The 27,881-nt window shown below is 28.7% G+C and overlaps 1 protein-coding gene across 2 annotated transcripts in view; it reads left to right on the forward strand.

Annotated features, from left to right (window-relative positions):
• The window catches only part of LOC113556294 (protein O-mannosyl-transferase TMTC2-like), a 252,297-nt gene that overhangs the window by 149,656 nt on the left and 74,760 nt on the right, over positions 1-27,881 (forward strand). For both annotated transcript variants that reach the window (XM_026961148.1, XM_026961150.1), the window contains exon 6: positions 15,168-15,282. In XM_026961148.1, coding sequence (XP_026816949.1) covers positions 15,168-15,282 — 115 coding nt within the window. The remainder of the gene's footprint in view (positions 1-15,167; positions 15,283-27,881) is intronic.

Here is a 27,881-nt window from a genome sequence, read left to right on the forward strand (position 1 = left end):
AAACCAGTAATCATTAAAATTATTAACTGTACATATTAATGTACGTTAAAATTTTAAAAACAATACCTCTCCTGAACTTAAAATAAATTATTATTATTTATTTATTAATTATTGTAGAAATAAAAAATATTCATTAGGTGGGTTTAAGGTTTTGTATTTACACAAACATTTATTTTTATTACTAAAAATGTTAATAATTGATTACAAATACTATTAATACCTAATACTATTTAGTATTTGATAAAATAAAATTACTTATAAAAACAATAATTTATCTCTATACTCAGGTTAATATGGTATATTATATTATGCATATGTGTAAGATATACATATTTTTATAACTAGTCCAAATGTGCTTATAGCATTATTAAATCATTAAAAATGTGATTGATATTTCTTATATTCTATTAAAATTAAGAAATGAATTTAATTATTAAATAATTATATTTTTTTCAAAAAATGTAAAGATATTAATACTTTAATTTGTCAATCGTTTAACAATGTAAATTACTAACAAATAAATTCCAGTTTATCATGCTTTATATTGCAAAAAATCAGTTTTCATTTTGGAAAAAAAATTCTATATTTATTAAATAAGCTGCAATTAAATTGTTTAAATTACAATTTAACCATTTGAGGTATGGATTATGGTATGAATATTTCGTACACACAACATTTTATCTTTTTAATCTTAGGAAAAGTTTGGCTCAAATTACAAATCAACTTTATAATTACTTGTTGTAGTAAAAATTACAAACTTCCACTTTCCAACAAAGCATTATTTAAAATTAAAAAACTATTAAAACTGAAATTAATTTTAATTTTAGTAATTACTAATTAGTTGAAGTAAAAATAATTATAATTGTAATAATTAGGTATAATTCAATCATATAATTATTTTACATTATATAACTCATTATTATTCATAATGATAATGTTATGCAAATTAATAAATTAAGATAATTAATTTTTAAACTGTACTAATAATAAAGTAAAAGTATAGGACTATAGGTATTTTTAATATTCTTATTTTTGTACAAACATATTGTATTGTATGAAAACCCTTAAAGTGTTTTATGATTTACGATAATTTGATACAATGCATATCGGAACACGCTTTTTGGGTAAAGTATTTACATGCCTGCATATTTTCCATTTTACTGGTTAAGTAAGGAATTTATGAAGTTTTAAGATTATAACTAAAATAATTTACCAGAATGTTTGGTAGCTATGCATGACGCTCAAAATTCTTACATTGTCTATAACATAAAAATATACAAGTTACAAGTGTTATGTCATGGATTTTTCATTAAAACCTTCATTTTTTTTGTTTTCCGTAATGCGCACAATATTATATTCTTCCCTTAAACAATGATGCTTATTAGTATGATCATGTAATTATTGTCGTATATAATATATACATATAGGTATATATAACAATCGCAATATCCTAAGTATATAACCTGTGTATAAATATAGACACGAGACTGGCTTTGCAGCGACGTTTTTCTTATTTATTATGTTTTTTTTTTGTTTTTTTTTTTTATCGCCGTACGGGTTGTTTACTATAGAAAAAAAAAAACAATTTTCCTGTGGTGGTCATATATTACGCGTTATTCCGTTGTGCGCGTATATTTCTCGCGTGGACGCGTTTTCGCGCAGGCTATCGCATATAGGAAATTTAATAACGGCGCCTCGATCCTATAAATTGTCGACCGTGTGCGGATTAGTATGTATGAGGTAATTTACATAATAGTCATGTCGGCCGTGCGTGTGTATACACTGCGGCGGTGGCAGCAGAACGATTTCCACATAATATTTTTTTCTCCACTTTTTCTCTTTTATTTTTTTTTTTATTTTTACCAATTTCGCCGCAGTCGTAAATTTCTGTCACCACGTCTAGGCCAGAACAAGCCCACCGCTCGCCATTATACACCCCCACGTCCCACCGCACGCCGAAAGCATATTACGAAATTTGTTGTAAGACCCTCGTCGCCGGTATATACGGTTTTGCGTCGGAATAAAAACATAAAACGTTGATGGCCTTTTTCGTTTTTGTCGTGCGCGCATACATATATATATATTATACCTACTGCTGCAATGTTTAGAACTTAGTTGTTATTCTCATGACTTTGTGTTTAAATTCAATATATACCACATATAAGCCGTTTATTGTGTAGATAATAAAAAAAAGTACAAACATATTATAGAATATGTATGTAGTTAATATGATTAGAGTACATATTTCGCACATTATATGACGTGCGAGTTTTGTAAAGTCCCCTATTATCCATTATGTTTCAGTAACTAATGAATATATTTGAATTCTAATTTTTCAATAGCAATACACACAGTTGATTTAAGTATTTTCATCAACTTGTAACCTTATCTAACGAAAACTAAAATACAAAACAGAATTTTAAGTCAAACTAGGTATTTTTTAACGATTTATATAGATTATATTTTTTTATAACAGTAATAATAATATGGTGATATATTCTTAGAAATATAAATACATTTTTTCTCGATTAGAATTTTTTTTATTCGAACATTATATTGTAATAAAAATATTGAAAAATTAAGAAACTCATGATTTTCTATTATTTTTTAAAATACTATTGTTTTTTTTTTATGTTTGAAGTGTTTGCTATTTTATTCTTAAATGTGTAATTAAAATTAAAACATTTTTATATAAAACTGATAAAACTGTCAAGAAAAATTAAATTAAAAAATATTAAGGCGATAAATGTGACTACCGGAACATACTGTATATAGTATACTATACAAGTTAAGTTGGTTGGAGGTTTTCGTATAATATACGTATACTACTAAAATGTTTGCCGCAAACGAAGCCGCCGAGCCGTGTATAATTTTTGACGGCACGCGTTGTACAAAAGCCAATTGGTTGGCTGACTTTTTTTCGCATTTGCAATTTAGTCACGTGTGTGCGTTCAATATTATGTATTATTGTATTATTATATTACGCGTGTATGATGATTTCAATTACATTGGTCAAAAAAAAAATATTCTCGTTGAATAAAATATAATAATGTAGTAGTAATATCGTATACCTAACATATTATAAAACGGTTTACAATAAAATTATCCTCACCGCATCACGATGTATTTTATATTAATATATATGTAAAATATAGTAGCATGTTAAGTTGATATAACCAGATTTAAATTTTATTATTTTTTTACTATAGTATGCGCCATAGTTTTGGGTGAATATAATATTATAATAATTTATTAAATAGTTTATATTTTTATAAAATCGATTTTATATAGTCAACATTTGGACGTTTAATTAAAGTCAATTTTTAAAGTTTCATTTATTTTAATCGTTTTATTAAAATGATTATTACTAATAAATAAAAATTATTGTTTTTAATTTTGGATTTGAAGCTTTTAAAATCGGTGATCTAATTTTTCAAAGATTTTTATAATAATTAATTAGATCGGGTATTACCTTTAATGATTACCCAGAAAAAATTACGAGACACTACAATACTATAGCTAATACAGTAATACTGCTTAAACTGCCTACTCAGGACACCGAGTTACAATAATATATATTGTACTGCAATGCATTAAATTTTACATTTTGATGTACAACTATTGCAACGTAATTGTCGAGTGGCTTAAATTTTATATTATTGTATGTATTTATATTTTATAGCTGTGATCCAATACCGTGATACGATGGCAATTACGATGAATGATTATAATATATAATACGCACTGGGGAGCCTATATTAATAATATAATATATACACAAAATGTTACGTGTTTTCGATTGAGTAAAAACGCTAATCGGGAAATAAATCCAATTACAGAAACTATCAAACGTGAACAATTTTCGGCGGGACGTTTAAACAAAACTGTTAGGAGTAATTTTATTGCAAAAGTTTTAGTTTTCAATTCAAATGCGTTCGAAACGAATTATATTTGATAATATCGTGTACACCTGCAATACAATATTGAATAATATTAAAAATAAAAAGTAAAATTATAAATAATTTAATATCAATATTTACATAAGTACTTTAATCGAAATAAATAATAAGCCCTTTTTACATGAAAAAAACAAATTTCGATTATTGCAAAATGTCATGCATTAACTACCAATAAACCAATAAAAACGATAATAATAATAATAATTTTATTTTAATTCCTCCGGTGACATTTAGCCATCGTCATTATTCTATAATAATACAAAATATAAAATGTATCAAACAATTGCTATTGGTACGAACGTTTCGGTATAGTCATAATAATAATAATAACGTATACGATTTTTTTTTATGTTTGATTTACTCTTTATTGTTCTAGGTACTAACGCTAAAAATGTGTTTGGCATGGGAACAATTGGATTTGTCATTCCAATAAATCGAAAATAAATTTATGATAGTATTTATTTTGTTTTTGTTGGCGTTATATTGATGGTTTATATATATATATATATTATAGAATTGTTGACCTTCTATGTATACTCTTTATACGTCCAGGTATACTGCTTAGTTAAAATGATTTGATTATTTTTGTGAATTAAAATTGATTTACGATCTGTCATTGTATCGATAAAAATTCCTTTTAAATAGCAGTTTATAAAGAACTATAATTTCACAAAATATTATAATATTATATATAATATATTTTTTTACAGCATGGGTCAAATAGGATTTTATGTGCAGATGTAATGTGTGTACCTAAATATGGTAGTTATCTATTGAATTGTTTTGGGAGAAAACTGACCTTTTTGAAAATCTGATTTTCGACTACTGTAAAGTACTAGCAATATATTTTCCAATAGCCCAAAGGCGTTTGGTTTTGAATATTATCTGTGTTTGGTGAGAATGAATAATTTACCACTACCACAAGAATAACCCTTGTTTTTTTTTACCTTTTTTGTGCCACCAAAAGATAAACGCCATGTCAGATTTATATGATCGAACCGTTTCAAGTTGATGAATTTTTTTTTTTTTTTGTACGCTATACATTTTTTTGTTTTACATTCAAAATCAAGTACTGTACAAAAAAAACCACTTATTACTTCAAAACCAGTATGCGATTACGTTAATCTTTAGCCTAAGTGTGATATTCTCGTTATTAACTATTTATCACCGTTTAGGTAAAAAAAAACAGCTGACATAAATTATTTTAAAAAGTTGAATACGTTTTTAACAATTTTTGATTATTATTGAAACGTTTACACAGGATATTATTAGCATTCGAAAAAGTATACTGTGTGTTTTATATCCATTTATTGTTTTGCGTTTGTTTGTGGTTGTTAGTTATTACAAATCGTATTGTATTTTTTTTTTAACTATTATGTAATTTAAGTATCGGATCTTAAAATACATTTAACAAAATTTTACAAGAATTGATTAAAGAAAGCGCAGCAAAAAAATTAAGGCATGTTCATGCACCGTCTATCAAATTGATCTAAGCATCTATTTATCATTGAAATAATAGCTATTAGACGTGATTGAATACTATTATATAAATATTTAATCAAGATTAATTCCTTTTTTTTTTTTTTTTGGAAGGGGGAATTAATAACGGTAATAAATTAGCAATTACTAAACTAACTTAATCTTTTATACACAAAAATAAAAATAATAAGAAATAATAAAAGAAAAGAAACGGGTATAGTGCCTTTAATATTAAAAAAGTCAATTTAAATTTTAATGAAGTATTTCAGAATAGTCTTTTATCTTTATAATGTCGACTTTAAAAACTGATTCTGACGAGGACCGGCATAGTACTTAAACGTTATTACTTATTATACTATTTCAATTTGAAGTTTTGCACTATAGGTATTAATGATTTTTTTTTCAAACGCGAAAACAGCAAATGTAACTTATTGTATGTAATTTATTTATTCAAATAGAAAACGGGTTATCAGAACCAAAAAACATAATTAAGTCAAATAATTAGTGAAAAATATCTCATGTTACAAGTTCATATAGTTACTATTTAATTATAAAGTGATCCATAGTCAAAGAAAGACTCTACATTGGTCAAACGTATAAGACAGATTAGCCCTTAATTATAAAAATTATATAAGAAATGTAATAACGATCTGATCAGGTCGTTGATATTAAAGGTGCAGATAACTTAAAATCATGCGTGACCGTCTTAAGAAATCCAACAAGCTTACAAGCTTATGATCCTTGCAGCATATTTCCTGGGTATGCAAACTTAATGTACTTGAAAGAGGGAAGCCAAGATCACGAACAGATTCATAAGAAAATTGTAATACTAACCCATTAATTGTTTTTTATGAAAATGTTTTGCGCATGTGAAAGTCATTACCTAACAATTTTAGTACATTAAGCTGTAGGTTTATACATTTAACTCAACTAGCTAACCGATCAAGGTCAGCCTGCAATCCTACACAATAATATCATTTAAATATTAAAACTGACACACTAAATACATAAGAAATAAATTAGTTAAGAGCGAACAGGTATTCCTTGATAACATATTATTACTTGTAACATTTCTATCATAATAAACTTAAGAGCAATACATCGCGATAATAATTAAACTTGATTGTTCAGAAAGTGTCTGAATGGGAGTAAGTTGTACTGCACAAATATATATGATATATATGTGTGTATGTGTTTGTGTATGTATTGTTCAATAACTATGTATATGTATAATTAATCACGGATGTTAATTTTTAGAGAATTTGACGTGTGTGTGTGTGTTTTCTATTACCCCATCGCTAATCTTGCGATAAAATGCACTACCTCAATCTGCATAATATTCTGTAATATATACATGCACATACATATAGTATTATTCTACGTTGTGATCGCGCGTGATCAATCATTTAGAAACAAATTTGATATTTTTAATATTTTTACGTTATATTATAAACATATCATACAGGGTGTTTTTTTTTTATTATCATGATTAGCCAGGAAAATATTATAGACTTAAAACATAAAAATTGATGTAGGTTATTATTGTTTGTATTTTCGTTCACGCTACATTCGCGTTTGTACTTTATGCCTTTACAACATAATATTATTCTATTACATAATACGTATACATGCGATTTGTAGAAAGATTTCTAAAATCTTACGTACGCATGATTCACTGTTTGTAGTGTTTTAAAACCTTCTGATTAGCTGAAATTCTCCACCTAACAATTAGAATAATTAGAATAAGTAGACAACAATATAATATCGTGTAATAATTAAACTATATTTCAACCCGATGGCCTATGTCGCCGAGGGTCTAAATAAAAAAACCTCTACTTTCTAAACACCCTGTGCACAGTTATTTTACGTGATGGCGGTGGCGATAGATTAGCGTCGTAATAATACCACCGTGATTGTCAAAACGAACGTGACAAAAACACGCGCTTCATCCCGACCGATAATAACTCATCCACCGCGAATATTATCCACCTGACGTCACATCGTCGACTGATTTCCCCCGCCCCTCCCTGAAAACCCTAATGCGCTTAAAGTGTACACATAATATTATTATAATATAAAATATACCACAATGTAAATCGGTAAATATCGTAGGTGCTCCTCGATATACGGTTATAGAAACGGTACTAACCCTGCTGCCCGTGTACAATAGACCAGTGACATTTCAATTATATACCATATTATATGTATCGAATCCACGTGGACTATTGTTTCGAGCACCGTTTAATATAAAAACTCGTCTGTTCGTTCCACCATCGCCGCTGTTGTAGACATCGCTTTCGTTTCCACGGAGATTTATGGTCATCCCAAAATATTACGAAGGCCGTGTGCGTGTGAATTGTTATAACGAGCGACAGAAATGTACGTGGAAGTGGTGGAGATACAACTAAAAAATCTCTCCTAGTCATCCGTATACTTAGGTGCGCGTTGTGCGTAGTTTAATGAAATCTCGCAGAAATAATTTCGAGCACATCACACTATGCGTACGTTTTATTTTGTATGTTATAAATTGTATGTATATAATATATTTTATAAACTACACTGAGACGTGGAATTAATTTAACACGATTTTAAGATTACTTATTTTATAATATTATCAATATACGGTGTAAGATATACTAAGATGATTATAATAATACACATATATTTATATATATATATATATATATACTATAGTGTATTACGAGGGTTGAACTACGGCGATAATATTATTATATATTACAAAATTGTGGAATAGGAATCAAAACTATAATAATTTCAAAATTTTTAATTATTATTATAATCTTACAACATTTTATTTTATTTTCAGTTCTGTAAAAATATAATTTTAGTATTTTATTATTTTATCATCCCATTAAATTATTATTGCTGCGGACGCCTCTTTCCATCATGGCATTCAATTTTTTTTTTTGCTTCTTAATAATAAACATTATATTAAACGTATGAGCATTTTAATACGTTTTTTTAAGTGCAATAAATTTATATAATTTCACAAGGATCATTAATATACACAATTTTTAAATTTAAAAATCAACCTCTATCAATAAAACTACTTGCATAAGAATATGAATTGTATTTTTCTATTATATTCAAACCTTAGGTTTTTTTTAAAGTATACTATAATAAATATTTAAGGTATTATACCCGTGTCTAATGCAATATGACTCAAAATACACGAATATGCCTATATGTTTAAATCAAGCTCGGTAGTAGAATTTAACATAAATGTTACTTCACTGATCACTGACGCTTGGAAATAATGTCCTAAATCCATTTCCATCTAGATTGTGCATGTGCAGTGTATTCTATATTATTATATGCTTCCGATACCCTGCATGCACTTTGTTGCGCACAAACCGTTGATGGGCTACATTATTGTATCGACCGGAGATGAAAACTAGAAGCGGCTGCAACTTGCCTCCCGCGAGAGTACATATTATTTACGTGTATAAAATCGCCCCAACAGCTCATTCGTTTTTATACTGACGGACAGTTAATATACAAATATATGATATGTATATAGTGAGTGGTTCCACAAGGGCGTGCGCGCACGCTCCCCCACGCGTAATAGATGTGTGTGTGTGTGTGTGTGTGTGTGTGTGTGTGTGTGTGTGTGTGTGTGTGTGTGTGTCTGGGTTTGTTGCAATAAAATCCATCACTCTTTGTAAAACTACTTCCACTCTTGCACTTAAATCCCGGCTACGCGAAGTTACGCGTTTTACATGGATATTTAATTGCCTTCGACCCGCACGCGTGCTTGCCTTTGTATTCACTACTTGTGCGCCACCGCCACTCTATCCAAACCCTCGATTAATTACGATGTACCTTTCGACCATTTGTTATGTATTGTATGTATTTTTTTTTTATTTATATGTTCGTTTTACCCTCTACGTATTAAGTATATATAATTTTATTTCAGACCGAGAAATTAACAACGCTTGTCTATTATGCGCCGCAATGTACGCAAAATGTTATGTTACTATATATACGAGTATATTATATATGTATACATTTGTGTGCAGTGTACCGTAACATATAACTTACGTTTTTCCTTACGTTTCGTAATCTTTAAACTCGTTTCGATAACTTTGAAAATGTTCGAATCTCGTATACACACACACACGGTAACAATCGCGTACAGTGCAGTGAAACGTTTTCGTGACACTTTAATCGCAATTTTGTTATATGAAAATCGTTATTTTAAAAGACTTAAGTACATATATTTTCTATATTGTGTACATACACGACGGACAAACAAATAAATAACACGAGATGTTGTGTGTGTGTGTTGCACGCGTAACGTTTAAATAAAGTATTAACACTGTATACAATTTATATGTATATATATTGTTTTGCGCTGTTGTTATAAATCTTTATTTTTAAGCTCTTTAAACCGTATTAAAATAAAACGGTTTTTAACAGTTTCAATGTAAACATATTTAACAATCCTTGTCGAAGAATCTCTGCTTTTTTCAACGAACTTTACGCTGTTTTAAATTTATTTGGGCGGGCAAAAAACCAAATATAAAAATCTTCCTTGTATACGAATATAAAACACAGTTTTCGTTGACTGTAATATATTATGTTATATTATATTCTAAAACCGGAATAGTCACAAATTAACAAAACATGGCATCGTTATACTTCACGTAGCATAACTTTATTTTTATATAGTTACATTATAATCATATAAACAGTATATAGTTAAGTAAAAATGCTTTTTCCTAACCCAACACGGTTTCCATATAAGTTTCCAATAAATTCTTTTTTTCGTAGAACCGCATCATCTCATGATGATATGTTGGTCCTTTTCCTTTTAATATTATAGTATATTTAAATTATGATATACTTTTGATTTTTTCGTTTCCTCGTCGTATTACTTATTTGAAGAAACACATCGCATGCACTTGTCAAATGTAATATTATATTATCCTTCATACTGTACAGAATCGTCTTGTTTTTAGTCTGGTATATTGGTATTAGTTGGTGATAGTTATTAATAAAACATTATAAAATGAAAATAAATAGGACGCTATACCCGTATGTGTCGTCTCTGTCTTATGCGCGGGACAACTTTACTACCCTCGATATTTTAATCGAAACAATCAAAATTATAAATCCCATTGGGAAGAACATCAACTGTGTTGCGTATATATTTTAAAACATATTAATTATTATAATAAAAAATTAATTTTAGTATTGTAACAAGGTAATTGACGGATATTACTAATAATTATTATTTGTTATAACAATATTATTTGGTTAAAAAAAGGTTTTCTGTAGGTTGTATATTTAAAGATGGAAATAATGATATAACATTTTTATTTTGAATATCAGAGTACACTATTATAGAAATATCTATCTAATATATAGTATAGTAAAGTATAATATTATATTACTATGACATATATCTGAGATTCGACATCTGGTAAACGATTTGTGTTGTATATATTTTTGTTTATTCCATTTTGATGATAATTTATCTAAATTCACGCTCCCCGATAACAAGCAAAACGATAAACAATGAAGACAAGAACGTTTGTCAGTATTCAAATTGAGAGAGAGCTTCAGATGGGTGTGGCAGTGTAGGCGCGTGTAGGTGTATCGATGATTGATGCGTATAACGTGAAACGATTGAGGCCACGAAGAGGAAATAACGGCGTAAAGTCAGGTTATCAACGTGAGCCGGACCTGTCAAAAACATGTATGACCCCCAGGGGAGAATTTCATCCTGGAAAATGACTCGGTTTCCAACATCTCGATTTTTTTTCATCTATACGTTGTTGCAATTTTTTTTTTATTCATCTCGTATTATTTTATGTGGTGGATATATACTCCCGGGTATACACGTCATGTACTCGTGTCATATATTTTTCTTCGGACGCACATTCTGGTTTTTCCGATGTTTCTGTGCTTGTCATATATTATATAAACCTAAAAATAATTCAAAATGTATTATGCCGCCTATGTAAGTAAGTGAAACATTTTCTATGTTAACTAAAGTATTATTATTTAAATACACTTTTGGTGTTTTTATCCAATATAATTGAGAAAAAGGGAGATTTGATAGTACTTTTCTATAGAAAGAGTGAAAGAACTAAAAACCGCTGATCAAAATATGCATAGTTATATTTTTTATAACTAAACACCTGTTATCGCGAAATATATAATATTGTTTTAAAGGCAGCGGCATAATCCACGAGTATCCTTAACTATATATTAATATTATATTGTAACTCGAGGTATTTTAACGACTTTTTTAAATGTGTGTACGTATATAAAAGTTAAGTTTAATCAATAAGCCAGCATTCATCAATGACTTTGGTGTACGACGATATTAACCAGTGACTATCAGCATTCACAATAACATATGCATATATTTAGAGTGTGTATTGTTATTGTTATTATTCAAAAATTATTTTTAAAAAATGTGATAATTAATAATTTTTACATTTGATAACATCGTACACGTGTAACCGATCGATCGCTGAATAATAAACAATACACATAATAAACATGATTAGGTTAAATTATATTGGAACGCATAAGCAAATTAAACAAATGATAATTATCCGTCATATAATATTGTCTATATGACATATCTATATAATATTTGGAATTCAGAATGTTCGACTTATCTATAATTTATCTTTTGAATAATCGAAGTTTTCGTAAGAAGTGGTATTTATTTTGGCTTATTAAGTTTTTATCCATTGTACCCTACACCTAACCTTAATCTTTTTAAATACATTTTTATAAGAAAATAAGTTTTACCCTATATTTTTAGTTGATATTTGGATATGACTCAATCTTAACCTTTTCCTACCTATTTTTCCCATTAACTTCATACGGTCCACTTTAAGATCTAAAATAAATCACGATCCATTTTTTTAACAATATACAAAAAAATGTTAACTCTAAGGTTTTAATAAAATTATTAATTCAGGCATAATATTTTCAAAATGTTAATTTTATTACGCATTTATAATTTTTTTTTTAACTTTATAATACTAAATTAACTAAAATAATACATCACATACAAATCAGCTCAAATGATATTCATTTGCATACAATTTTTGTCAACAGAACATATACCTTGTTGTAATCGATGATACGTATATGGCGTGCGTGACCCTCTGTTGTTGTATTTATGTACAATGTACATATATGGATATTTTTTATTTATAAATTTAGTGGTCAACAAAGTTGTATGATGTTTTTTCGTTTAAATATTATATAAGTTCAAATATTTCCGGATTTCGGATAAAATACCATTTACTCAAAACATATTATGTCGTATTAATTAATATCATTATTTGTTTATCTTAATGTTCATATAGGTAGTGATACTCATAGGGTAATTAAATAAATCTGATATTCTAGAATATAACATTTTAGTCTACGTGCGTGACCAGACACGTGCATGTTCTGCATCAAAATTGAAATTCTGATAAAACATCAGAACTCTCCCTCCAACTATCGTTAAAAGTTGCGATGCCCAAAGGGCCACGTGGTGTTAATATTAAAAAGATCTGGTCTGGCAAAAGGTGGAATAAACTTTTCAAATATAATTCAGATTTTCCGGGACTTAAATGTGAACTTTTGTGCATGTTCATCCCGTTTTACTCTTGTTGTCCTTGTTACGCTCACGCCTTCTAGTTTTATTTGGCGTTAAAGTTTTGCGTGACGGAGAAAGGAAAAAAAAATTTTAGCGTCAAATAAAAACAAATTACCAATCCCTTTCTTACATTGACAAAAAGTTTCACTCGTCAAAATGCGCAGAGCGAACACCGACCGTGACAAATACTACCCTGTATAAATATATGCGAAGCTGTGAGAGTTTTTATTTTCATTTTTTCCTACTATTTTACTGGACGGTGGACGGTGTAAAACAAACTTTGATAACACAATCAAGCCATTTGTTTTGCCAGTTCTTTGCATGATATTTGTCATCAACATAACATATGTATAAAACAAAACATTGATTAACAATCATCATACTTTGAACGATTGTATATTTAATATTGAGTTTCCTACGAAGATTAACTGATTTACTAATTTAATATTAAGATGGAAGTAATTTAGATATTAAATATCCTGCAACAATAAATTAATAAATCTTGGTAGACACCATGTTCGAACACAATCGTATAACCTATAATGTATCGGGTATTCGAGTAAAAATAATTATTTTTCATGTTAACCATTATGCAACACGAATTAGGTATATTATTTATATATACATATCTACTATTATCTATATTTTCATATTATAAGATGGTAACATTAATCAAATTAAAGCTGACTAAATACTTAATAAAAACCATATTATAGCAGTTTAACACGTTATTATTGTTAATATTAAATACATTTTATAAGTATATTAAAAAAGTATTGTAAAGCAGATAAGAATTTATTGAAAAAAATTAAATCAAAATGAACACATAATATATAATATGTGTTATAAACGTTTTTAATTAAATGCATGGATTACATTTTTATTTTTCATATTATCATTGTAATTATTCTAATGCTAAAGAACTTGTGGATGTAATTCTTTTAATTTAAATCTAAACAAATAATACAGATCAACCAGAAGTAATTCAGGTATATTATAATATAATATATTTAGATGAATACAATCATGTATATTGTATAATTGGCGTACTCCTATACAACAACACAGAAACAGTCAATTTTTTTTTTATGTGTTACTGTTTAGTAATGCAGGAAGTCGTTTCGTGGTGAATTGTGATGCTACATGTATTTATACTTATAAGGCGTTTTCTGTATTCGATGTATTTATTTTTCGTCAAAGCATTCTCATAATATAATATTATATGATAACATGGTTTGTAAATTCAACAAATTCTGCATACTTACTTAGCTTAACAACAGCGTATTGTCCACGCTAGTCGCTAAGTATTCGATAAAAATGTCAACATGTGATGGCTTAGACGATGTACTATTAAAATAATCTCTAATGAAATTAAGATTGGTTAGCTTGGTAGAAACAAACCGTTTTGTTTTAATAAACCAAAATTATAAGGACAATTAAATAAATGTTGACACATTAAATGATAACTATACTCGTACATGCAACTATAGCTTACCACACACAGTGAATTATTTTGAAATAGTGTAATTTTAATCCGACATTTATAGATAGAGTAGATTTTAGATGGTAATTTAGTGAAGTAGTAGTATATTTTAAGTTATAACACAAATAAAACGACAAAAAGTCACGGAAATAAGGCTTTGATAATGGACCGTTTTTAGACCGGATTTTTCATGGGTAATGGGTTAATATATTTATTATATACCTTTGATAACACCGACAAAATTTATCCATAACGTGTTATCAATACAATTATTTTTCATGATAATATCGAAATTATTCAAAAAATATGACACTTCATGTCTCCCAAATTGTCAAGCTACAAAACTTAAATAAAAAGTAATATTTACTTATATAACTTGGTTTTTGTATAATTTATTGTTATTAATTATTGTGTTTTATGGTCAAATTTTCTATGTGAACTTGAATTCTTAGACCCCGATACCATTAAATCGGTACAATAGAAACTATTTCTATATTTTTATATTTATTATGTATTTAACGACCTTACGTTTCTTTATACTGTACATACATTTTTATTAAAATGTATGCATATATTTATGATTTAATTTAATTTTCATATTTTTTTACAGCCTATGGAAATTTGGGCTCTATACTGAGTAGTCAGGGTCGATTGGACGAGGCGGAAACGGCGCTGAGGACGGCGTTACAATATCGACCGAACATGGCAGACGTGCATTACAATTTGTAAGTTCAAAAATAGTAATAAATATTATTTTGTAGTATATTATGTCGTTAGTCGCCCTAAAATATAACGACTTGGACATCACCCAAATGCTGCAATATTTACGAGCGTACCTGTATGTACGCATGTATATATATTGTATAAATGTATGTATTTATGTATGAATATATATGTATATTGTATACATATTGGAGTAAAGAATAATAATAATTGGTTCTTTGAAAAGGTATTATAAATAGGTGATGTGCTCAAATATATAATCTGGTTATAATAATCAAAAATTATTTCTTGAAGGCGTATTACCCATTTTTTTTCGTGTTCCACTTTTGCAGTAAATGTATCATCCTAATACTAAAAATGATGAACGACTAACTTCATCCTTCCGAATCGCGTCCATGTGTTTTTATTATTTTTATCGAATATAATGTATTAAACGTTCAAATATCGTTTGAAGTATACTTCAACAGCATATATGCTGTATTAAAAATACGAACTTCCATATTAAAATAAATAAAATAAATCTTTGATGGGTGAATAAACGCGTCCATCTCTCTTAATGATACAAATAATGTTCCTAACTTACGACTTATTAAAAACTTACCTTAGTCTACACACACCAAAACATAAACAATCCAGCTAAGAAAAATAGTAAACAACGAAACGCCTTAAATTGATTTTATAATAGTTGATACTTGTAAATATTTTACAATACGTGATCATATATTTTTGACGCATACAATGCAAATTTCTGAAATAATTAAAATAATATTGTGACACTTCCGATCTGCATGCACATCAACACAAAACTAGGGTTAGACTTGGACATACTTTGATTTAGAGTAGAGCTAAACTTCAAATCGATTATTTGAATATATCTATCGTTGAATTTATAGTTTTAACATAATTTGGACCGAATTTAAGAAACTGGTCCAAGTTTTAACCCACGTTATCCGTTTATGAAGGATTAAATAATAATAACAATAGTCTAATAATCTGTATGGTTAAGTCGAGGAAACATTTTTTTTTTATCATAGGTACAACGATAAAGTTCTTTACAGATATATTGTTACTCAATATTCAATATCATTATCATTTAGAAACAGTTTAATTTCCAGCTGCGGGTTAATATTAAATAGCAATTGTGTTGTTTTACAATAACCCAAAATATCGAGTTAGTTATTTGTATATATTTAAAAGTATGTAAACCGACATACTCATCATGGCTATATAAATTAATCTATGGTAAAGTTATGTGCATGACTATAAATTCTGTTTAATATATTTTATTTGAAATAGACACGAACATATTGAAAGTATTATTGTCTTTGACTTTGGACACATGGCGTATAATATATGTGTATATTATATATATCGTAGATTATGCCACATTACGTCGAAAATCGGTAGATAGACAGCTGGTATATAATATACACACACACACATGCCACTGGGAAATAAGTATAATGGCGTTGTATATAATAATATAACGTTAGGGCCCAGACCAACTCCTGGGGCTGTTATGATTGCGAAAATGTCAAAACGAATAGGACTAAAACGTCTTGGCGTGTGCGAATAACATTTCTGGCACTTTCTCTTTATTAAAACGTATCTGTGGCTGCACCAAAATCGCCCTGTTCTTGCAAACTCTTCCACCTCCCTCCAGTATGTCGCTTTTGGTCCATTTCATTGTCGCGGAAGACATAATAATCAGTGTATACTGTATTTATACACATACAACCTAATAACATTTATTCATATGTATTATTATAATATATTATACGTACGTCAACGATGCCTCGTACGATCCATCTCCGCAGAGATTGACACTTCTGCCGAAAATTGTAATTGCTACAATATTATAACACTCTCGCGTTACATTTATAAAATGTACTATAGTCTCGATATACATGCAATAATTACCAGTTAAAAATTTATAAAACAAAGCATTTTTAAATCGTAATTTCAAATACTGATGATAATTATCAAAAAGTGTAAATAGTCGTAAAATTCTCAAAGTAAAAAAATAGATCTAAACTGTCTTATATTTCCTTATAAATTATAATATTATGTAGTTAGTTCAGAATAATCACACTCGTATGCGCAATTACTATTTTTGACCACCGTATAAAATACTATACGCTACCAGATAGTTGAACCCGAGCCAATATCATCTGAGCGCCGTCTCATTCACCGGGTCTGTGGCGATAAAATAAATTACAAATTTCTACGATAACGGTTGGAAGTTATTTTTCTTCGCCAATTCGAAAATTCGAAGAATCAAAATCGTTTTCACCAAGTCGTGTGCTGGCTGTAGACGATTTCTACAAACTGTTTCGCTCATCTTTCAAATGTTTTTTCGCGGAAACAAAAAGACTCATCCGGAGCAATATATTGTATTAAAATAACATCAGGTTTCAGAGAAATTCTTGTTATAATAGTTTACCGTTTTCAGCTATATACCCGTATTTTATTGGAACTTAGTTTGCATGCAAAAATGTACATACATTTTCAGTGTAATTCGATTAAATTTCAGATCCAAACAATTTATCCTTGTAATAACTATAATGTTTTGGTGATAAGTAAAAATAACTGTGGTGCAAAATTTTAATATGAATTTGATACGTAACATGATTTTAGTCACGCTGCTCTTCGGTAGCGACGCATTTTTCAAAACTCGCGCTACACATAATTTTGAGATAGAAGTTTACTATCAATCGCCTGGTTATATTTACTATGATTTGAAGTTGGGCGAATTTGATATTTTACTTTGATTTTTATTTTAAGCTCTTTATATGTGTTTAATGATATGATTTTATTTAAAATTATGTTTAATGTGAATTGGACTTCAGTGTATTATTTGCGTATTTTTATAAGACGCGTTGAAAAATATCGCAAGAGACAAAAAAGACAATACGTATTGTACCACATATCATTAAAATATATAGTATCAAATATGTTTCAATATTTAAATTGTAGCATATATTTATTTATAAATAAATTTCCGTTGGTAACAGCAATATGCTTTGTAATACAAGCATGAAACCAAACTTTTTAAAATGACATTGTTATAAATTTATAAGTTTTGGTAACAGTCAATTCAAATAAACAAATCAATATTTCATATCTAGTCAACAAAAAACATTAAGGCATAACATATCTTGGTAAAATAACATATTTTATAATAAATAAATTGGAGAATACTATCGATATTATTTTATTTTATTGAAATAAACAATCTAACATATTATATTTAATAAATACTTGTGGATAAACAAATTTAGTATAATAAAAATTTTATATACTTATAATATTTACAGAATTCGAAAGTTAAGGCATTTACTACACTTAGTATGACGTGTGGTCTGGTAGTAAGCGGAATTGCTTTGAAGCAACTAAGCTCGCATTATTATGACTATTGAAAAATAAAATATTTTTTTCTTATATTGTTTTATTACTTTTATTAAAATATAACTTGCGCAAGATTATCTTGTTATAATAGAGCGATTGTTAGATTATATCATATTGATTTTCTAATTTAAAATTTATAAATTTGTATAACACATTATGTCAATATATTAAAGGCAATACACATGTATTTCGTTTTTTTTTTATACCTTTTCAATTTAATAAATTATATTTATAGGACGGTACTAGATACCTATTTAATAAGCCTTGTTTTTTAGAGATTCACTTTTTAATCATTTTTTGGGCTATGCATTTTATTTACTTTAATTTTATTTGTATTGTTTATTTTGAATGGTTTAACAAATATTCTGTTATGTTTATGATATAATGTTTGTATTTTGTACTCGTTTTATAAATACATGTACATGTACATACTACTAAAGCTTCTAAAGCAAATAATTTGGGTATTTACAAATTCGTATTTTAAATATATACTGTAAACACCGGACAGTTAAAGTACCTAAGCATTTTTATTATAAACTTAAAATTATGAACTACGATACGGTATTCAATATACATCAAACAAAATATTAATTAAATATGTAATACCATATATTATACAAGTTAAGCAGTTACATCATTACATATGGTACTTATGTAAACAAATTAACCACATTTTATATTTAACTTATTATGTAAAAGGGTTGTATAGAATATAGATTGAATATTCATATAAAATAAAAAAAAATAATACGTATATATTTGATCAAACTGTGTATTTTTTATTTTATTTAGTGCTATGAGAAGATAATAATATAGAAGGTATATCATTGTAAATATACATGTATATGTAACATATATTATATGTTATATTTTTACGGTACTGTTTTTAAAAGCATATGGTATAAATTCATTAATTAATTAATTTAAAAAAAAATAATAATAATATTACATGTAACATGCACTCCCATTTAGTACTTGGAAAAACATAAAATACACATTATACTAAAAAATATATACGAAGTCGTTAAATTATAATTTTTTTTTCAGTCATTGGACGGTATTTCGCGGACAATAAATCAATAAATTTGTCTGCGGTAAATATCGAAAATATAATAATGTACGATTAAAAAAAAAAAAAAAAAAAAAATGAAAAAATAAAAAAGAGAGAAAAAAAGCAAATAATGCAATAATTGTATAAAAATTGAAAAAAAAATCCATTTTATTTGCGGTATTAATACAAAACGCGACTGACGCGCGGATACGATTTAAGGTCATCGCAATGTCCCTGTGGATTTCCGAATCGCGTACCTACTGATTTATATACACGCAATATACGAATTGACGCGTTTATCTATCCACCCCTATGCCACCCACCACTAAATGTATATAACCACGGACAATATAAATATACGAATTGTGTTCGGTTTAACCGATTGTTCGTTCGCTAAACAATATATGAATATATATGTAGTATATACACATACGCAGTACCTATGCATATTTATATATTCGTTTGTTATTCCGTTTGGTACTGAATTCAATATCTATAATTCGTTTATATACCGGCAAAAACCAACATTTAAGCTATTAAACTTTTTAATGCAATGATGAGGCCATCGTGGATAAATTGTGGTGGTATCGCGAACTACCACATTATTGTAACACTTAACGTCAGAATTTACTGATGAGAATGTGAGATGACTGCGTTTTGGAAGTGTAAAAATATTTTTGTTCATTCACGGACTGCGTGATATACTTTTCATATGTTATTTAAATATCAAACATGTTTTTTCTCATACGCACAAGTATTTATATTTATTTGTATATTTTGTATACTTTAAATGGGTGAACCCAGTTACAATTGTTATAGACATACGTCTAGGATTTACTTAATATTTTGTTATTACATTACTATTAATCTTAAATGTAACACGATAGTACATATTACCCTACTACAAATTGTAATATAATTGATAAATAGGTTTAAGTGTAATATAATATATATTGCGTTGTTTCGATTATGATTGAAATATTTCACAGAAAGAAAAAGATTAAGAATACAAAATAAAAATATATAAAGACGATAACTCAACTTAATGAGATATTGACATAGAATGTAACACTTATACAGCCAAAAGGCCAAAAGATTATTTAGGTAATAATTAAAATTATTTAATGAGACACAGGAACACAGATCAACACTTAAAATAAATAACAAGTTGTAATAATCTATTTATAGGGGCATTTTGAGTTTTTGACCATATTGTTAACGTAATAATCAAATATCTACAAATATTATTATGTTTATAATAGTTTAGTCATATTCAACTGTGATGGTACTTCGCATATTATTATTACACATTTTTTTCTCTGTCGATAGCATTCAACACCTCGAGTGTCTATCGCTTCTAGCAGTTCTAGCTATTTTTATTGTAGGTTTACATGTGATGTATAGTGTAATAACAACATATATTATTATATTCGTCAATAATACGTGTCGTGATGGGTATTCGGGAAGAAATATCGTTTTTTTTAATTTGTTTATTTTTTTACTAGTGAATAGTGGTGGGGTGTAAAGCGATAACGAATGGCCGTTCAAGTTATTTGACAAAATATCAGCTATATAAAATAACCGCACGCCACACACAATATACACATATACATATACACATGGTTATCGTGAACAGTTATGGGGTGTGGTTTTAAATTATAACGATGGGCTTAGAACTTTATTTCGTCCGCTCTCCCGATTATGAACGCCGACTGTTTAACAAAAAAAAACCCCTACGACATTCTGTCGCTCCCCCCCCACCATCAATACTCGCTTCTTCCATCCAAAAACTGTCGAACCACTATATTAATACATATATATACTTTGTAGTAGTCGTCGTCTACCCTGCACCTCCGCCAAACTACCCTTAAACATCATATACATACACAGAGAGTGAACGAGTTAACGTGCTATACAGTTTAATTTATTTCCTCAGTCAATTTCAGTGATTAATGTATTTTTATAGCTTCAACTTTCAGTTATATGTGAGTATGTGTGTACATAACGATATTTTTTTTTTTTTTTTTAATACGAACTTTTTATGTTTAAAATATTTTTTGACGGAAAAAATGTGTATTTTATAATTTTATTTTTTTTTAACGTATGAAACATAATTTATTAAATAATATTCTTATTTATAAAAATATGATGTTTGTAAAAGTGGTTGATTAATTTCTGAATCAGTAAAATTTCATTTGGCCCCTTCGCTACTGATTCGCCGTAACTTTAAATATTAAAAGTCTTCATAAATAAAGAAAATGTATCTATATATTATTATACATTATAATTCATAGTGTACATAACAAAATAAAGAAACCAAAAGACCATAATTAGATATTAATCCCTAAATTGATATAGAATTACGAGAGCTACGTACTTACTATATTATTTGCCTAGGACTTTGATATAAGGCAAATAACAATAATATATAATTTGATCGCGTACCTTATATTATATTATAATAGTAGTATAATAATATATTTGTACGCATTCTCTGGCCCCTTACCCCCGTATATATATATATAGTCGACGATATCGTAACTACGTATTATATTGAACAACGACGAAAAAGGCCCTTTCCTCTGACCAACCATCCACCCATCATCCTCCGTCTAACGGCCGAATGCCAATACCCTTTTCGCCGCAACAGTTGGCACGCTGATCACGAACCTTTGCCCATAAGGTTTGCGCATTCAATCTTCCCACAAATAGGCCACAGCTCGTTATATTCGCTCTTCGACGACTTAAACATAGCTGTATGTGTATTTAAGCGATTTATTTTTCAACAGATAAACAATATTTGTCACCATATTACACGAGTTTACAATATTTTATACATCGTATAATTGTGTTTTTAAAAGAATATTCATTTAATATATATATATATATATATAATATTATAAATTATATATAAAAACGCTATTAAATTTATCAAAGTACATATAATACGTCATATGACGAATCATCTGAAAATATTACCATAGCAGATTAACAGCATATTATTATACTGTAATTTATAATAGTGTACCGCTATATGTAGGTTCTTGTGGCCGTGATGCGACGCTCTGCTCGACCCGTTTCCAAATTCCTGTTCGCATGGCGTCACCCACATACGTTATACACTGATACACATAATATAAGTTCACGAATACGAATACATATAGAATATTATGTATATACCTATAGTATATATGCGCATATGGCACATTTGCAAAATTACTCGATTTGGTTTTCCCGTCAAAAGCAAACGGCCTGGCCAAAAACTCTATTAGCGTAGACCTCGACAAACTCTGTTGTAACAGTCGTAGAGTGTATATACATTCAAAATCGTATATTTATATGTATGTGTGTGTGTAGTGTGTGTGTGTATACTATATATGGTGTACGATATTATTTCGGTTGTCCGTTTCCGAAACGGCTCGTCGTAACACACCCCCTACCGTCCCACGATCCCTTCGACCAAATGGACGCGAAACGTTCTTTTATATAATATACATTATACATATAAACAGGTTATATAACGCATATTGCGTGGACCGTGCAGTGTATTTTTTCGTCCATCCCGAATCGAGTCGTTTGGGGCGACCCGAAATTAGTCCGAAATAAAACCGTATAATATAGCGATAGTTACGGCTATTGTTTACGCGTCTAAATAGTAACAGCGATAAGATTATAAGGATTTATTATTACTTTTGAAATTATTGCTTTGATGCTTTATAATAGCAATACAATTTAATGTTTCCATTTGACAATTGAATAGTTTATTTGTCTTCTATATCATTATACTATAATGCAACAATATTATTAAAATATAATAATAATAATTTTTTTTTTATCTCTATCAAGTCAATCATATTACTAAGCCATATAGCTGCGATTGAAATATTTTGTATTGTCACTGCAGCTCTGCTCGTGTTAGGTTTAGGTCGTCATTACCTTCGGCGACAATATTACTGTGCGTGTATGAGCCACACGTGTTTAACCATATTATAATATTTAAGTATATAATTTAAATTATAATTTACCTATAATTATTTTTAATTTAAAAACAATACAATTGTACATATTTTATGCGTGACTTTTAGTTGTTATTTTTTATGATGATACGAGCAATAATACAAAAAAAAAAAAATTGTTATTAGTTATATTTAGTAAATGTGCATAATATAGTTTAACGTTTAATTCGATATTAATTCGCAACCCCAAAAACAAATTCGTTTCTACAAGAGATATGACGTACATTAAACATTCGATCAAATGCATGAAAACATAAAATAGATGATAACTACACAAATAAATATACAAATTATCGTATAACTATAGACTATAGTGCGCTTATCGCATCCGGTTTAAATTTAATTAATCTTTTCACGAATCAGAATGTGAAATGTATCCAGAATCCAAATTAAAGATAAAATTTGACGAAGACATGAATAAAGTGAACGAATATACATATTTTACAGATGTATATTGAATTTAAGCTTACTCGTACTTACTGATATATTAAATAGGTATAATGCTATACGCGTGTACCATATTATTTAATAATAGCTTACGGATGGTAATTTACTATAATATTGTATGATTTAATCAACACTGTCGTATATCAAACAAAGGCTGTAGATAATAATACCCGAGTGGTGTTCTATACGATACCGCTTGCGAATAACATTATAATATAGTTTGAACTGTATACTGGACTGACTATATTATGATATAATCGTATATTGTCAAATAATATTATGTATTGTGCTTGCTGCTCTCAGATAATTAATAATAATATTACGAAGCTATTGTTAGGACGGTGCGGCAAATGGTATAGTATAATAGCGTGTGGAGGGATTAGAAAAACCAGTTGATTGAACAAAACTCGTGGTACCTCCAATAAAGTATACGCGTAGTAATATAATATCGTATCGCGTCAAAGTTAATATATTAATTATGGTGTCTATACCACGTAGGTGCTTTTGGTTCTGCCGGCTTTTATGAGTCTTTCGCGTCTATTGGAAGTTTTCTTTTTATATGCATATAAATACTGTCATGTCGTCATCGATATTGCAGGTAATGATTTCTCTATAAATTAATTTCGAGAGATGCGTATTATTATTATGTGTACAACAAGATAATAGTTTACCACTGAGCCTTGAAACTTTAATACCACGCTTTAGAGCCGACCGCGTATTTTATTAATTAAATCATAACTCATGCTAGCAGATGGTCGTGTAACGGGTGCCTACATTATTATACAGAAGATTGAAAGGTTCCTTCACTCACTCTTACTTTCTCTCTTTATCTTTCTTATTCTCTCTCTCTCTTAATATCTAAAAATATTGAGAAAACGGGCTCATTTCCTTCGCTCTTATCTGTTTATAAAAATTGGGATATAAAAATAATAAAATGCCTCTTCGCTGAAAGAACAGTTCCGTTCAGACTTGCGTGAACCTCTTTATTTATTATTTTCTAAAAGGGTTCCTCTGTTCTTTACTTGCAGTCTGGAGACTACTTAAAAACCCGACGACCGCAAATTACCCACTACAACATCCACGTGAGACTTATTTAACCATATAAATCATAATATATTGTAATAACTGTGTATCTGTATGTTACTGCGTTTGACCGTCAGGCATTTATTAATCTATTAATGGGATGCAAATAATGTGAATAATACGAGCATTATAGAATCATTTAAATAAACGGATCGGAGTAAATATTACTGTTAAACAAGTAGAATTGAATATCAGGAATAAAATAATATGTCATATAATGAATAGGCTGTACGAGAAAAGTAATCGTAGGTCCTGTGGAATACTGTTAATTTTTACAGTTACCAATCGTTATACAGTTATAACTTTTTACGGGAAGCCGGTATAGCCATTATTAGCCAACGACAGGTCGCAATTTCCATACCAGTGCAGATATTTTTATACTACAATATCGTATCACGGTATACATCGATCAGACGTGTTATTACATTATATTGCAGAAAAAAAATAAAAAATAATTATATGTATTATAGGTATACCCGATAATTTATTATTCTTATTATTCTATGTATATATGTATATAATAGTCCTGTTGCAGTACCGCCCGCTGACTCGTATCAAAATTTGCCAAAACGACGTGACACGAGACCATTAAAAACTGTGTAATAGGTGTGTTTGTATACTTTTTTCGGACACCTACGTTGGTGCTCGTAAGTATATAGCCAAAAGCATAAAAATGAAAAAATCATACACGTACATAAGTCCCATAATAAGTATAATCATACACCCCATACCCCGTGTACGAAGACACGCCACTAGCTGGTATATGCGCACATGTATACCGCTTTCAATTTTCAGAGAGAAAGCTCGTCGCCGATCGAATCTTAGATTATTATTTCACGTCGGTTCAATATTTTTACCACTTTCCCCCCTTTATTGCTGTCTAAGTTAAGAATTTTTAATTTTCCAAAGTGCTTTGAACACGCGCGTCACTATATATGTGTTAACGTGTATAATATAAATGCTGTGCACAAAATTTCGTTCGATATAATACACATACCTATACACCACATTCAAACCATCGTTCTTGTATCGCATCGCAATGTCTTAATTATGTCATTTGAGATATTAAAAATATTTTATGTGCCCGTGAACGTTTTATCGTACCTATGACAGTATTAAATTATATTATATGATACAATTATAATATTAAAATAATATGCCATGTTTAGGACATTATTTCCATTTTATAAAATATAATCGCGTAAAATAATTATAGTGCTCAATTGACTCTCATTTACAGCACAAACGCACACATATGTAGTTTCATTAAAACATATTAATAATATTTTCAACAAATGTAATTAAGTGACTGTCATTCTCACTGTTAATGGAGTTCAGCTTTCAGATAAAAGTTTGAAATAGTTTTATATAGGTTGTTTTTTTCAAACAAGGATCGTCTACTAAAACTTCAGAACATGACAAAATAAGTTTGAATAATATTTAATTAAAACCAAACCTCACCGAAACCTTTATACCTGAAAATACTTTGTCAGTATTTTATTATAATATGTCTATCATAATGTTATGCAATTCGACCAAATAATTAGTAGAAATAAATTTGCTAAATTAACCTAATAATTTAATTTACTACTATTCCTCTACTGGTATCTATGCTAATTCAACACTCTGTCTATACCTATCTTATATATTAATAGCTATGTATAAAACTTATTGTTGTTAAAAGTTACTGAAGAATGAAAGTATTCAAATTTACTTCATATACCTGGAAACCCGATCTAATAGTCTGTTTTACATTATATTATATGTAATTTGTGATAATATGTATCGATTAAATTCTCTGGTAAGAGAATATTATATAAAAACAAATATTCTGAGAGATTCAAACTTTTTAAGCAACTTACACGCGAGTACATTGAACTGAATAAAAAAAATATACTAATACAATAATTCCTTAACTTTGGTATGTACGTGTGATAAACGGGTTTATTATTATTATTATTAAAAAAAACAACGAATAACTTGCATTAGTAGTGCCAGACGCACGAGCCGCCTATACATTATTCATCGCGGACCATGCAATATATTATATATTGAACGATATTCGCATGCTCAGAAACTTTATATGATATTATATTTGCGTGAGCTGCAGAGAAAGGTCTGCCAGAACTTATGCACAATGATAATTTTAATAATGTTTACGTGTGCGAGAGAATCTCATAATATAATATCTCATTCAGACGAGTCGCCACTGGGTGGTTATCTCTGATATTATGTAAATGATAGATAGGTATTTAAACTTAATTCTGGGGTAACTTGAGCTCATCGACATTCGTTTACACTCTGACGGTCGATTTTATCGCTGATTTCGTTACTCGTTACCTTTAGCTGATACTATTTTATTAGGAGTACCTATATGTAATACCTAGTGTGGTTTATATTATATTCTAATACAAAATGAATTTAATATAATACGAATAACCCATAAGTATGTGTTTACGGTAGTGATCTTTTTCGAAAGTATAAATTTATGTTTAGTGTATCCAGAGAGGTATATATATGTATATACTATAAGGCTAACGTTTTATTTGATTTTTTACGCCGAATATCGCTGGATGACCCGGGGAGCTGACCGTTA

Source organism: Rhopalosiphum maidis, chromosome 4 (assembly GCF_003676215.2).
Source record: "Rhopalosiphum maidis isolate BTI-1 chromosome 4, ASM367621v3, whole genome shotgun sequence".
In the NCBI taxonomy this organism is placed as follows: Eukaryota; Metazoa; Arthropoda; class Insecta; order Hemiptera; family Aphididae; genus Rhopalosiphum; species Rhopalosiphum maidis.